At 49.6% G+C, this 13,924-nt stretch overlaps 1 protein-coding gene across 1 annotated transcript in view; it reads left to right on the top strand.

Moving 5' to 3' along the window:
* Positions 1 to 1,492: 1,492 nt before the first annotated feature.
* Positions 1,493 to 13,924, top strand: part of RNFT2 (ring finger protein, transmembrane 2) — a 14,413-nt gene continuing 1,981 nt past the window's right edge. The window contains exons 1-5 of the mRNA XM_049619582.1: positions 1,493 to 1,683; positions 2,224 to 2,282; positions 7,197 to 7,675; positions 8,070 to 8,146; positions 11,783 to 11,883. Of these exons, the coding sequence (XP_049475539.1) occupies positions 1,660 to 1,683; positions 2,224 to 2,282; positions 7,197 to 7,675; positions 8,070 to 8,146; positions 11,783 to 11,883 (740 nt within the window). The 5' untranslated portion in view covers positions 1,493 to 1,659. The remainder of the gene's footprint in view (positions 1,684 to 2,223; positions 2,283 to 7,196; positions 7,676 to 8,069; positions 8,147 to 11,782; positions 11,884 to 13,924) is intronic.

Raw genomic sequence — 13,924 nt, 5'->3', positions numbered from 1 at the left:
TTCCCAAAGTGCACCTCCCTCTTTCCAGTGCATGTAACGCAGGAGATGCTCTCGCGTGCATTTCGGTGCATGTAACGGCCCCGGGGGCGCAACTGAAAACGAAGCATATACTGAAAAATCTCAGGGTAATTCTTCATGGGGATGTAGAACAATGAATGGAACAGAAGGTTAAGAGACGTTTCATTCAGTCATTCAGATGCATCCCACATGCAGAATTTTGTTCTGGAATTCAGTATAGGAATAATTACGTGTGGCCTGCTTCCAACAGAGAACCTGAAGCCCCTCAAAATTGAGCGAGCATCTCAAAGTAGACTCTTGCACATGCGATTTTGGAAGCTGTGTCAAATTCGTGGATGGAAACTTTGGGAGCTGTATTTTTTCCCCCAAGGATTTGCAAGTGATGGGGGGGGGGCGTCTTTGGGAGGGGCCGTTAAGGTGACATTGCAAGTTCTTGAAAAATATTTACATAATGAACATTCCTTCATACGTGCAGATGGTGATACTGACCCACTTCTTAGCTGAGTTTTCAAAAGAGAAGAGAGGCTTAGCCACTGAATTGTCTCCCTAATCAGCTGCCCTAGTAACGCCAATGCTGCCCCCTGAAGAAGGTGGTCATGATTAGGAAATGATGCAAAACCAATTATGATGTACTCAACCTAACATCTTTGATGCTGATGAAAAAAAAAAAAATATATATATATATATATTTTTTTTTTCGGGGCTAAACCTATTCATGGAAAGTCTATGGCTTTTATTTCTCTAGGGAGGGAAAAGGGGGTGTACAAAAAAAGTAACTGAGACCCATAGATAAATGTTGAATAAATATTCGAATATTTGTTGAGTGCAACTCTGTGCTAGGCAGTGTTCCGGATGCTGAGGTACAGGCGTGAACCAGACATAGGGTGCCTGCTTTTGTGGAATTTACATTCTAATGGAGGACAGATGATAAATAGGCAGACATGTAAGTAAATGGTACGTTCTATGAAGAAGATGAGACAGGGCACATGGTGGGTCAGGAGGGTGAGAGGAGAAGGCCTCTGGGAGAAGGTGACATATGACCTGAGGAGCTAGACAGAAGGAAAAGCATTGGAGGGAGAGAGAACAGCAAGAACAGAGGCCCTGAGGCAGGGACAAGCCAGCAAGTATGAGAAACAAAAAGGCCAGTATGGCTGGAGGAAACCGGTTAAAGGAAGAGTGGAGGGAAATGAGATTGGAAACAGGTGAGGCTGCATCAGGCCGAACTTGTAGGCCATAAAGAGTTTGGATTTTATTTGGGTTGCAGTGTGATGCCATTGGAGGGCCTAAAACATATTTTCTGTGTTCCCCAATCAGGACTCATAGTTTGACAATAGAGCAAAAAACATTGAGATAACATCCCCAGGAGTCCTAAAGAGGGATCAGTGAGAGGCTAACCAGAGACATGCTTAGAGCTACCGTGATGCCCTAAGACATTGTCAGGCTCAAGCCATCGCATGGACTGTTCCCTGAAGTGTTCTGTTCCGTTCAAGGTTTGGAACCTGATGAGCTCTGGTGACCTGTGCATCCCTCTGCAGAGAAAGAGGAGGGAGAGGCTTGCTTTCTCTGGACTCTAGCGGTCACATCCCATCAGGAGCCCTGAAGGCCCACCTCAAGCATCATCAACATGGAGTTCTGAAGTCCATGTGGCTCCTCACCGTGAACCAGGTGACATGTCTCCGGGAGAATTCACATCCTTATTACCACTTTATTAAACGGGAGGACTGGAAGGAAGCTTTGGGTTTCGGCAACTCCACACCCGCTCCCCACCCCCCCACCCCCCATTCCCCATCCTCAGATGGGGAATCTGAGGCCACAGAGAGGTTGCTGATTTGCCCAAGGTCACACAGCAAATTAGGAGCAGCATCGGTCCAGAAGCCATGTCTTGTACTGCCAGTCCGCTGCTTACCTCCTGTCATCCGACACCTCTTTGCTGCACGGTCCACTGCTTCCTCTCACGTGAAGACTCCCTCCACCCCTGGGTCTCAACATCCTCATCTGCAAAATGGGGTGATAACACTTTCCTCACTGGGATCGAATGTTGAATGGAGGATTGAATGACATAACAGATGCAAACAGGGTTTACAGAATGTGAGAGAGGCCTGGGGATGTGAGATAGGAGTCATATTTGTTTACACCTGCCTCGGCAATCTGACGGGCAATGGGAATGTTGAGAGACGCTAGCTCATTCCATGTGTTGACTTTCAGGTCTTAAGGAAAATGCAGAGACGCCACAGCAGCAACACGGATAACGGTCCACCTGAAAGGTAGGTAGACCTCCCCCGGGTCCATTCCACCCGGAGGCTCCGGGCTCGGGTCGTCAGGGGCAACTCCAAATCTGGATTGAGTGACACCTGCCTCTCGGGTTATTTGTTAGATGAGCAAAGGAGATCTGGTGGGAGACTGCTTTGCCCAGTGATGGCATATGTTTCTCAGTGCATCGCAGCTTGCTCTTGCTTTGATGGTCATTCCCTAAGCCTGTGTGACAGGTGATTCACTTGACTCACTGCATCCAAGGTTGTTCCCATAGGTTTTAACTTCTAGAGGTGGAAGAAGATTTCTGTTGCTTACATTTCCTGGGAGAGAGGGACACGCCTTAGCAGGCAGGGCCACGTGGGGAAGCACCAGTCAGGAGGCAGAAAGAAGCAAAGAGTAAACAGAGGCCATAGCTTTTATTGTGCATCAGGGGGAAACGGCTTAGGATTGCGTAGCTTGAATAATGTCACCAGGCTCTGGGCTATAGCGGTGTTCTCTAATTTTCTGGTACCTGGCCCTGGGGATTTAGAGCAGGGGAAATATTGGCTGGGTGTGCCAGACGCACATAAGGAAGCGGTTGGGGATACAAACAACTTTGGCTGTTACTTTGGCCCTCTAACAGAGGCCACATAGACCAAGAAAATCTAAGAAAACACGGTTAAAACCCTCACGAGCTAGAATTACTGTCTGGTGAAATCCAAGAGAGTACACACCATGGGGACCTGTTCTTAGATTGTGATGCTCTCCCCCTGTGCTGGCACATACGTCCGAGGAGCCGGCAACTGAACTTTTCCTCCTTCGCCTCCAATTCGGGGTCCCCCACAACCCCAAGGTTGACTACAGAATCCCAAAGAGTATTAACTGGTCCCATTAAGACTGAGTTTTGCATCAAGCCTGCCTGTTCTGCCAGGAAGAGCAGTGACGTGAAGTCAGATGACCCTTAGCCAAAACTCCAGCTTAGCCATTTTGCATCTACAGTGCCTTTGGCAAGCAACTTCACCCCCGAGCCTCGGTTTCCCCATCCATAAAGTCTGGATAATAAAACTCAGGGTTGTTTCTGAATGAGTGAATGAGCATGAAAATGCAGGAACACGGTATCCAGCGCGTAATAAGCGTGCCTCTTGGAGCTGTCCTAGCCTCTGAAGACACAATTGCCATCTGCTGTCAAGTGAACCATGAGGTCTTTGGGGGCAGAGACCACAGCAGAAAAACAACGGCCATGGTGTGTTGTGTGCCTACCCTGTGCCACCCTCACATTAGCCTGACGAGGTCAGGACTATTTTTATCACTGTTCTTACAGATAAGAAACTGAGGCTCAGAGAGGGGAAGTAAATTACCAGAAGTCACACAGCCAGGAAGCAGCAGGCCCTAGTCCATTGCCCACCATAGTCTATGCTTTCAGTCACCGCATTACGACTGCCTCCTATCTGGGTGGACCTACTTCTCCTGGGCCGCCTCACATTCTGGGCCCTAAGTGGTTAAGTTGGAAGCCTCTGCCCTCCAAGGAATATTCTTTCCCATTTAGGCTGAAATCTCGGCTGGATACCGGGGAGAGGCCCAGGGAATGGAGGCCAGCTATAAAAAGCTCCTTGGTGGGTTGAGTCTTCCCTGATTGTACTGCAGGCCCCCTGAGCCCAGTGAACTCCAGGCTGGTGAGCTCACAGGGGGCCAGGAAGGCTTTCCATGGCCCGATGGGGGAGAAAGCTTGGCCCCTATGTGGGTCAGCATGGGCACCTGCCAGAACTCCTGCTTTCTGAGCTCAGTTTCTTGAAGTGCAGAAAAAGCTCACGGCCCCTTGAGGGTCATAGCCATGGTGTCTGTTGTTGTTGTTGTTATTAATATTACTTTAATGTTATCCCGAGCCCAGGTAGTAAGACCATACATCTCTTGGGTTTTGGAGCCAGCAGGGATGGGCCATGGGGTGGGTTTATAACTTTCCCCCCAGGTCAAGTTTGTGGAGCCAGAGACGCCAACCCTGAGATTTCTCCAGGTCAGCATTTCCCCTGCTGGGTTTCACAAGTGTCCTATAAGATGTGAATAGTTTAAAGAATTCGATGGTCAAATAAGGTTGGGCAACACGAAGTTTCAACAAAATCAAAAATTTTAATGCAGTTGCAGGCCTTCTCAGAGCCTTTAGTATGTTCATTCGGTCATTACTTCAAACAGTATTTTTTGAGCGTGCTCTGTGTGCCAGGTGCATTTGTGCTGGGCAGGAGAGAGACAGTAGGAACAAACAATCATGATGTTTGATCTCTTGGAGCAGGGCCCTGTCTAAAGTGCTATTCCCAGTGCTGAGTGACCATTAGAATCACCTGGAGGGCTGTCAGGGACTAGTGATGTCAGGGCCCACCTCCAAAGGTTTTGATTCAGTTGGTTAACACAGGGTCTCAGGCACCTGTATTTTTCGGAAGCTCTGAGTCTGTTTCTTTATCCGTAAAAGAGGAATGACATTAGCCCCTGTCCGAAGAGGGTGTTTATCTGTGCCTGCAGGAAGTTTAGAATGGGAAGCTCTTTTAGTGGGAAATAATCATCTATGTGTTTTTTAAAAAGCATCCTGGTCTCTTGAGTGGACAGTAGATTATACAGAGTCTAGTGTGATGTGCCTGGATGATAGCTTGCACACATTGATTAGGTGCCTACTGTGTGCCCTGGGTTGTGGGGTCCAGAGAATGAATGAGACTCAGCTCTCACATTCAAGAAGGTCATGGTGTATTTTAAGTACCATAGGGGTCTGGGAGGTGCCTCGGGGGCCCTACTGCAGGGTGAGAGAAGGGAGGGAAGGGGAGGGAGGCTCTTCACTCCTCCCCCCGACACATGCACATATAGCAAATCAGCTCCACTTATATCTGTGGTGTAGACTGAATTTCAAATGGTCCCATTTGAAAAGAAGACAAGCCCAAGACAGAAGACATCCAGAACTCCAGGTCCTCGTGATCATGGAAAGTGTACCCAGTTCGGGGGTCTCTCCATTCTTATGGGGTAATTATTCTGGGCTCTCTGCTCCTCTAGTGATGACTTTGAAAAAACCACAGAATCCTTTGCTGGATTCCAATACAGCAAGCTTTGTTTGGAACTAGAGAGGGTAGTTGGCCCTGGGGGTCTTTCCCTAGGGATTAGAGGTAATCATCCCCATGTATTGAGCACCTACTATGTGCTAGGTACATTGAAAAGGATGTTCTAAATTTGATCCCACAGGAGTTGTATGGATGGATGATGTTTATGCCATTTTTCAGGTAAGAAAACAGTGCAGGGTTGGTAAGACCTCTAGGAAGGGTGAGGGGCACCTGGGTGGCTCAGCCGGTTAAGCGTCCAACTTCAGCTCAGGTCATGATCTCACGGTTTGTGACTTCCAGCCCCATGTTGGGCTCTCTGCTCTCAGCACAGAGCCTGCTTAGGATCTTCTGTCTCCCTCTCCCCCTCCCTCGCTCACTCTCTCTTTCTCAAAAATAAACAAACGTTAAAAAAAAAAAAAAGATCTTTAGGAAGGGTGGAGCTGGAGTTTGAATGCGGGCTTCTCTCTTGATTCTTCTTTACTTTACTTCTAATACTGTGTGTTGCTCTCCAAGTACCAGCCAGTGACCAAGAGGCTGGGCCCTCTTGGAAACTGGGAGTCATTGAAGATTATAGGGCCAGGGGTCTCTGAGTTCCTGAGGTTCATAGATTCTGGAATCTGGATTCTGGGATCATAGATTCTGTGCTAGCTTTTCTGTAAACTATAGAGGTTGAGAAAGTAGACTCTGGAGTTAGCTAGTTGAATCTCTCTTGTTCTGTCTCTTACCAACTATGTGGCTCAGGACATGTAACTTTCTCTGTGCCTTGGTTTCTTGATCTGTCAGATGGGGGTATTATTAGTACCTAATTCATGGGGTTGGTTGGAAGGTTTAATGATATAATCCATGAGGAGCCCTTAGAAAAGTGGCACACAGTACATTTTCAATAAATGTTATGCCCCTACTGCTATTATTATTGTGTTAGTTTTACACGGCTTCTGTGACAAGGTACCACATGCTGGGTGGCTTAAACATTAGGGATTCACTTGGGTGCCTGAGTGGCTCAGTCATTTGAGCATCAGACTCTTGATTTTGGCGCAGGTCATGATCTCACAGGTCTGTGAGTTCAAGCCCCAAGTTGGGGCTTGGGATTCTCTCTGTTTCCCCTCTCTCTCTCTGCCCCTATCCCTCTCATTCTCATTCTCTCTCTCTGTCTCCTCTCTCTCTCCTCTCTCTCTCTCTCTCTCTCTCTCTGTCTGAAAATAAATAAATAAACTTAAAAAAAATTAGCAATTTATTGTCTCACAGTTCTGGAAGCTAGAAGTCCAAGATCAAGGTGTGGACAGGGTCAGTTTCTTCTGAAACTCTGTCTTTGGCTTGTGGATGGCCTCCTCCTCCCTTTGTCCTCACGGGGTCTTCCCTGTGTGTCTGTGTCCTAATCTCCTCATGTAAAGACACTAGTCATGGGGCGCCTGTTTGGCTCAGTCGGTTGGGTGTCCGACTTTGGTCAGGTCATGATCTCACAGCTCATGAGTTCGAGCCCCACGTTGGGCTCTGTGCTGACGGTTTGGAGCCTGGAGCCTGCTTCGGATTCTGTGTCTCCCTCTCTCTCTCTGCCCCTTCCTGCTCATGATCTGTCTCTCTCTCTCTCTCTCCTTCAAAAATAAATAAACATTAAAAAAAAATAATGATAAAGACACTAGTCCTATTGGATCAGGACCCAACCTAATGACGTCATTTTAACTTAATCACCCCTACAAAGACCATGTCTTCAAGTACAGCCACTTTCTGAGGTCCCGGAGGTTAGGGCTGCAACACAGGACACGATTCAGCCTGTAACAATATTGGTACTGTTATTTGTACCCCCCCACCCATCCTCCACTGGGGTGCTTATCTCTCTGACTTGGTGGGGCTCTCTCTTCCCTCCTGGCCCAGAAATCGCAGCCAAGCGCTCAGCTCCGAGGCGAGCGTGGATGAAGGCGGCGTCTTTGAGAGTCTGAAGGCAGAGGCGGCCTCCCCACCTGCACTCTTCTCCGGCCTCCCCGGCCTCCCTGCCAGCAGCCTCCCCACCGCCCCATTCCCATCCAGCCTGGTGCTGGGGGCATCGGCCGGAGGAGGGGACGTGTTCATCCAGATGCCAGCGTCCAGGGAGGAGGGCGGGGGCCGGGGCGAGGGGGGCACCTACCACCACCGCCAGCCCCTCCATCACTTCCACCATGGCGGCCACCGCGGGAGCTCGCTGCTGCAGCACGTGGGTGGGGACCACCGCGCTCACTCCGACGAGGGGGGCGACGAGCAGCCAGGGACGCCCGCCCCTGCCCTGTCCGAGCTGAAGGCCGTGGTCTGCTGGCTCCAGAAAGGCCTGCCCTTCATCCTGATCCTCCTGGCCAAAGTGTGCTTCCAGCACAAGCTCGGTGAGTCCAGCGGGTCCCAGGTGTGTCAACCGGGGGCTTCACCTGCCGGGTCGGGGGCAGGAGGGGTTCACCCCGAGTGCCAGGGCAAGGCAGCAGAGGTCTCCATGGTGCACGGTGCTTACGGTGCTTAGGATTATGGGATTCTGAGTGAGTCCTGGGTTCCAGTCCTGGTTGACCAGCTCCGTCGACCTGGGACAAGTCAGTCACCTTCTCTGAGCCTGTTTCTTCCTCTGTGCTGGGGAGCTTGGCATGTGTCCAGCAGAAAATTTGCTGCTTGGTGGGTGTGAAGCAATAGAGGGTAGTGACCTTTTAATGTTGCTCACGGTCCCCAGTAAGCTAGGGCCAGGCCCGATGCGTCTAAGTGGGTGGTGTCAGACCCTCGTCTGTCCCGCAGGCATTGCCGTGTGCATCGGGATGGCCAGCACCTTTGCCTATGCCAACTCCACGCTGCGAGAACAGGTCTCTCTGAAGGTGAGTCACCTGGCGAGTTAGTCTCCGAGGTTGCTGTAACGCGTGACTACAAACCCAGCAGCTTAAAACGATACAGATTTACCCCCTTATAGTTCTGTGGATCGCAAGTCTGAAGTGGGTCTCTCCAGGTGAGGGTCACGTGTCAACACAACTGTTCTTTCCAGAGGGTTCAGAGGTGATCCCCTTGCCTTGCCTTTCCCAGGTGCTAGGGTTGGCTCATGGCCCCTTTCTTCCTCCTTTGAGCCAGCAACCAATGTTCCACCTCTGTGCCCACCTGCCCCTAGTCCCTTCTCCTTCTGTCTCCTCTTCCACTCTTAGGGACTCTTGTGATTACATCAGCCCCAGCTGGACAGTCCTGGAGTCTCTCCCCATCTCGGGGCTAGCTGGTTAGCAACCTAAATGCCCTTTGCCATGTAAGCGGACATATCCACAGGTTACAGGGATGAGGACGGGGACACCTACGGGAGGCCTGTGAGAGGCTGTTCTTCCGCCTGTCCCCCCCGGACACATCGCCTGCCATCTTTCTCTCAACCTTTCTGACAGCAGCGTCTCGCCCCCACGCCTGCCCACGGCACCCTCATCTGCCTGGCTTCTCTCACGGTTAAGGCCATCCCACCGGCGTTCCAGCTTCACACCAGCATCATCCAGAATTGGCATCTAATATCCGCCTGGCGCTAACCACGCCCAGCACAGAGCTGGGCAGACGGCACAGCTCATCTTGCAGATTTGTCCCGGCAGCCCAGGAGGGAGGCAGAATCGTTCTTACCTCATTTTCCCAGTGAGGAAACGATGGCTCATGGACACTACGTGCCTGGCGTACGAGGTCACACGGTCCGTGAAAGTGGTGGCGTCAGGCTGAACCGGGGCCTTGGGCCCACAGGCTGTGCTCACCCCAGGCTGATATCCCAGCTTCTCCAGCCACCTGCACACAGGCCCTTGGATAGGTTACCTTGGTGATCTCAGTCCCAGGTGCCGCCCTAGAAGATGAACCATTCAAATGAGATAGTGCCTAGGCATTTAGCACAGGGCCTTCCGTAGAGGCAACGTTTAACTGAGCTGCTTGTAACCAGCATGCCCCTTCTGCGGTGCAGGTGATCCCAGAACAGCCACCATCCTCCCTGACCCTTCTCTGGGTCTTTCTCAGAAGCATCTGGGCCTCTATGAGGGCAGCTCGGTCTCCATTTGACACATGAGCATGTTGAGGCCCAGGGTTGGGCATGGGGCCATAGCTTCCTCATCACCCTTGGTCTCCTCTTCCTCGTGCACACCCCTTTCTGCTGCTGTTAGAACAGCAGGTTGATCAACGCCACAGTGGGGCACTTTTAGGACTGGCTGTCTCTGTTAATGCAGTAACATCCAAGTGGTGCCTTGGCTTACATTTTAGGGGGCAAAAGAGTGCCTGTATCCATCGATAGGCATTCCAGGCAGGGATCCTTGAGCCCTATGAAGACACAGGTGATGTTTTGCCCATCTGTACATATTTTCTGCAAAACAGATTCTGCATGACCCTCAGTAAGTTTAGAAATATCAACTTACTGCTAGAGAACTCTCCTCTTTGTCCTTCAGAGTTTGGCTTCCCAGGGCATTGCTAATTCTCTCTTTGTATTCCTCCTTTGGTTTGGATTTACAGGAGGATTAGGCTGGAATCCATTATTTATTGGAGTAAGAAGGGCTGCTGAGTAGATTATTCACATTGATAAGAGCCGTGGGTTGGTTGGAGGTGGTTTCTAGGGTCATTAACCTTGACCACGCCTGGAATAATGGGTGGATGCAGATGCATTTATTTTGTCTACTCTATGGAAATGTGTTTTGTAACCGTGCACGGAGCACTGATCTGTGTCTGGAGACAGTGGAGCATTTACCAAAACCGCAGGGAAGGTTACACTGAGAGAGTTATGACCTCATCTGATTCCAGCAACGCAGCCACCCTGATCCAGGAAAAGATGAGCTTTTGAGAGTCAGCAGCACAGGGGTCTGTGTGCATGTCTCCCCAGAATGCATGCACCCTACTCTGTGCCTTCTCCACAAATTCCTTGGGATCGCTCTCAGCTGGAGAAGCTGCTGGGAAATAGGAAACCAAGTAGGTTTTCCTTCTCGTCTTCCTGGGGACTCATCAGAAATGCGGCTGGAGAGGGGCACCTGCGTGGCTCGGTTGGTTGAGCATCTGACTTTGGCTCAGGTCATGATCTCATGGATCCTGAGTTCGAGCCCCATGTTGGGCTCTATGCCGACAGCTCAGAGCCTGGAGCCTGCTTCGGATTCTGTGTCTCCCTCTCTCTCTGCCCTCCCCCACTCCCTCCCTCCCTCTCTCTCCCTCTCTCTCTCTCTCCCTCTCCCCCCCCCCCCCCCCCCAAAATAAAAAAAATTGAAAAAAAAAAAAAGAGGGGCGCCTGGGTGGCTCAGTCAGTTAAACGTCCGACTTCATAGTTCATATGATGTCATAGTTCATGAGTTCGAGCCCCGCATCAGACTCTGGGCTGACAGCTTGGAGCCTGAAGCCTGCTTTGGATTCTGTGCCTCCCTCTCTCTCTGCCCCTCCTCCGCTAATGCTCTGTCTCTCTCTCAAAAATGAATAAGCATTAAAAAAAATTTTTTTTTCTAAAAAAAGAAATGAGGTTGGAGAGAGAAGCGGGGATGACTTGGGCAGAGTCTTTGATGGCCTCGTGTACAAACTTGAATCTAACCCTATAACTGTGACCCTGTATTGAATGGCCAGGCCAGGATAGTAGCCCAGAAGTCCTAGAAAAAGTGGGAGCGGAACTTGCCAACCTGTAGATCTGAATCTATTGCTGGGTTGTAAAGTCTGAATAATAGTCCTACCATTCACTGAGCCTGAAACATGAATCCATGGTAGACTGAATGTTTACCTTTAAAACTTTACTTAATCCTTAGCAAAACTCCCATCCTCAAATGAGGGCACAGAGACCTCAAACAAGTGCCCTTGAGCAAGAGCTCTTTACCTTCTCTGTGCCTCAGTTCTTTACACTAAATGTGAACTAACATTTACTGCATACAGCACTGTTCTGAGCATTTCGTTCACGTCAATTCTCACAACTCTGTTGTGGAGACACAGTATATACCCATTTTCCAGATGAGGAGAGGGAAATGCAGAGAGTTTCGGTAACTTGCCCAGCCCTCTGATTATAGACGAAGGGTTTGAACCCAGGCCGTCCATCTCCAGAATCTTCTGCTAACTGTAGTGCCTTCCTGCCTTTTCACATAGCAGGTTTCTACATTTTGGGGGGGGGGGGGGCTGGGGGGGGAGATATATATAGAGAGAGAATCATATAGAGAGAATCTTAAGCAGGCTCTATGCCCAGCACAGAGCCCGAGGCAGGGCTCAGTCTCATGACCATGAGATCATGACTTAAGCCAAAATCAAGAGTCAGATGCTTAACCGACTGAGCCACCCGGGCACCCCATGTTTCCACATTTCTGTCACCTTCTCTGTGACCACCCCTTGGGTTCCAGTGGGATGGGAAGATTCCAGCACCCTTCCCTTCACCATCAGCCCTGCTTCTTCCAAACCTTTGAGAAAGGGGGAAATTGGCACTTGTCAGAGAACATTCTGGAATGTTTTGCCATGTGCACCTTTGGCATTGCAGCATCCCTACAAATCTCTTGTTTTGTCTCCAGGAGAAGAGATCGGTGCTGGTCATCTTGTGGATCTTGGCCTTTCTGGCAGGAAACACCCTATACGTGCTCTATACATTCAGTTCCCAACAGCTGTACAACAGGTGAGCAGGGGAGGGGTTCTGACCCCTAGTGGGAAAGTGGGGGGCACTTTGCTTGGGACACACAACTCCTTCACTTGGGAACAGTGCAGTGGCTCTGTGTCACGTAACCTTTAAATTCCACCCTCTTGTATACACGCATGCCAGAGCAGAGCTCTCTAGTAGAAATACACCGCAAGCCATGTGTGTGATTTTACGTTTTCTAGTAACCACACAGTGGGGAGGTGGGGGAGGGTCGGCCAGTAAAGACCTGTAGGACTGGGTTGAAACTCCAGCCAAGCTTTCAAATCATGTACATCTGTTTTAAAAATGGACTTCGAGGAATGGGAAGTTTCCCCACTTTCTGTGGCCACCCCATAAAAGCTATTTGGAGAGTTAGTTTTAAGGCATCAACACTCATCACACACAATGCGTTATTGTCTGGCCCAGAATATCAAGGTCCTGATGGGTGGAGGGTGGAGGAGGTGGAGTTTCCCAGAATCTTGGATGAATTTCCAGCTCATGCCATTCTCTGGGCATGATCACATTCACAGGCTCAGACCTCCATGCTCCCATCAAACCAGAGCTGAGTCAAACTGGCAGCACAGAAAGAGAGAGGGAGAGAGAAGCTTAGGAGAAAAGCAACAAAGCTGAACCCCTTCCGTAATGATGTCAATGGTCTATGTGTTTGATACCCATAGGCATCACCTTATTTTACCCTCTCAGTGACCCAGCAGGGTATTGATGGCCCCATTTCACGGGTGAGGAAACTGAGGCGTAATGAAGTTTTTCCTAATGAGTCTTAGTCCTGGTAGGCGGCCCTTACCAGCAAGACTGAATCTTCCTAGGATTTGCAGTCTGATGACCAGCGTCCTTCCACTTCACCACCTTTGGCAAATGATGGAACCTCCTTAGGCTTCGCCCTGTTTCCTCATCGGTAGAACCAGGACCAGGTTATTCTTGCTTTATCCACCTGACAGGCTAATTGTTAGGAAGGCCCAATGCTATAGTGCATGAAAAGTACTGGGTAAACGGAAACATTGATATATCATAATCCTATCCTGATTGATAGTATTCTTTTATAATAAATTACCTTTTATAATAAATGTACCTGTTGGTGGTGGTGCCTAACGAGGAGGGAAACTGATAATAAAATACATCAGTCCATGAAAGTTTATAGGGTAGTTAGAAATAAGTGGATTTAGTGATCAATTCTACAAAAACACTTCGGTCCCGCCCCTCCTTCAAAAGCCAAAACAAGAAAAATCCCCTAAATGGTGAACTAAAACCCAGACAGATGAATCTGAGACCAGCTGGTGTCTCTGAGATGAGTGGAAGGCAGATCTTAATGTATTGCCATCAAAGAAGCGTAACAGAGAAGCAGAGTGTAGAAGTCAGTTAACCAGCCCAAGATCCCAGGAGGGACAGGAGCAGAGGCAAAGGGCACCAGGGGCTGCTGGACTCTCCCTGGATTGTAACACAGAGGGCCACTCAAACCTGGACGCAAGGCGTCCTCTAGAGGCAAGGCTAGAACGTGAAAGGACACAGAGGGTATCGGGTAAGATTGCCAAAATAGATTATTTTCATTTGTTTATTTATTTTTTAACGTTTATTTATTTTTGGGAGAGAGACAACATGTGAGCGGGGGTGGGGGGCAGAGAGAGAGGGGAAGACACAGAATCCAAAGCAGGCTCCAAGCTGTCAGCACAGAGCCCAACACAGGGCTCAGATTCATGGACCTCGAGATCACGACCTGAGCCGAAATCAGACACTTAACGACTGAGCCACCCAGGCGCCCCTGATTGTTTTTATTGATTTTGCCCTACTCTAGCTCTTTGAGACACTTTATTATAAATAGAAATTGATTTTTTTTAAATAAAAGTAAAAACCAGACCAGTTTGGGGCAGCTGGGTGGCTCAGTCTGTTAAACACCTGACTCTTGATTTCGGCTCAGGTCATGATCTCATGGTTCATGGGATCGAGCCCCGCTTCAGGCTCTGCACTGACAGTGCAGAGCCTGCTTGGGATTCTCTCTCTCTCTCTCTCTCTCTCTCTCTCTCTCTCT

The sequence above is a fragment of the Panthera uncia genome (genome assembly GCF_023721935.1).
Source record: "Panthera uncia isolate 11264 chromosome D3 unlocalized genomic scaffold, Puncia_PCG_1.0 HiC_scaffold_8, whole genome shotgun sequence".
Classification (NCBI taxonomy): Eukaryota; Metazoa; Chordata; class Mammalia; order Carnivora; family Felidae; genus Panthera; species Panthera uncia.
This window is presented reverse-complemented; position numbering and strand designations above follow the sequence as displayed.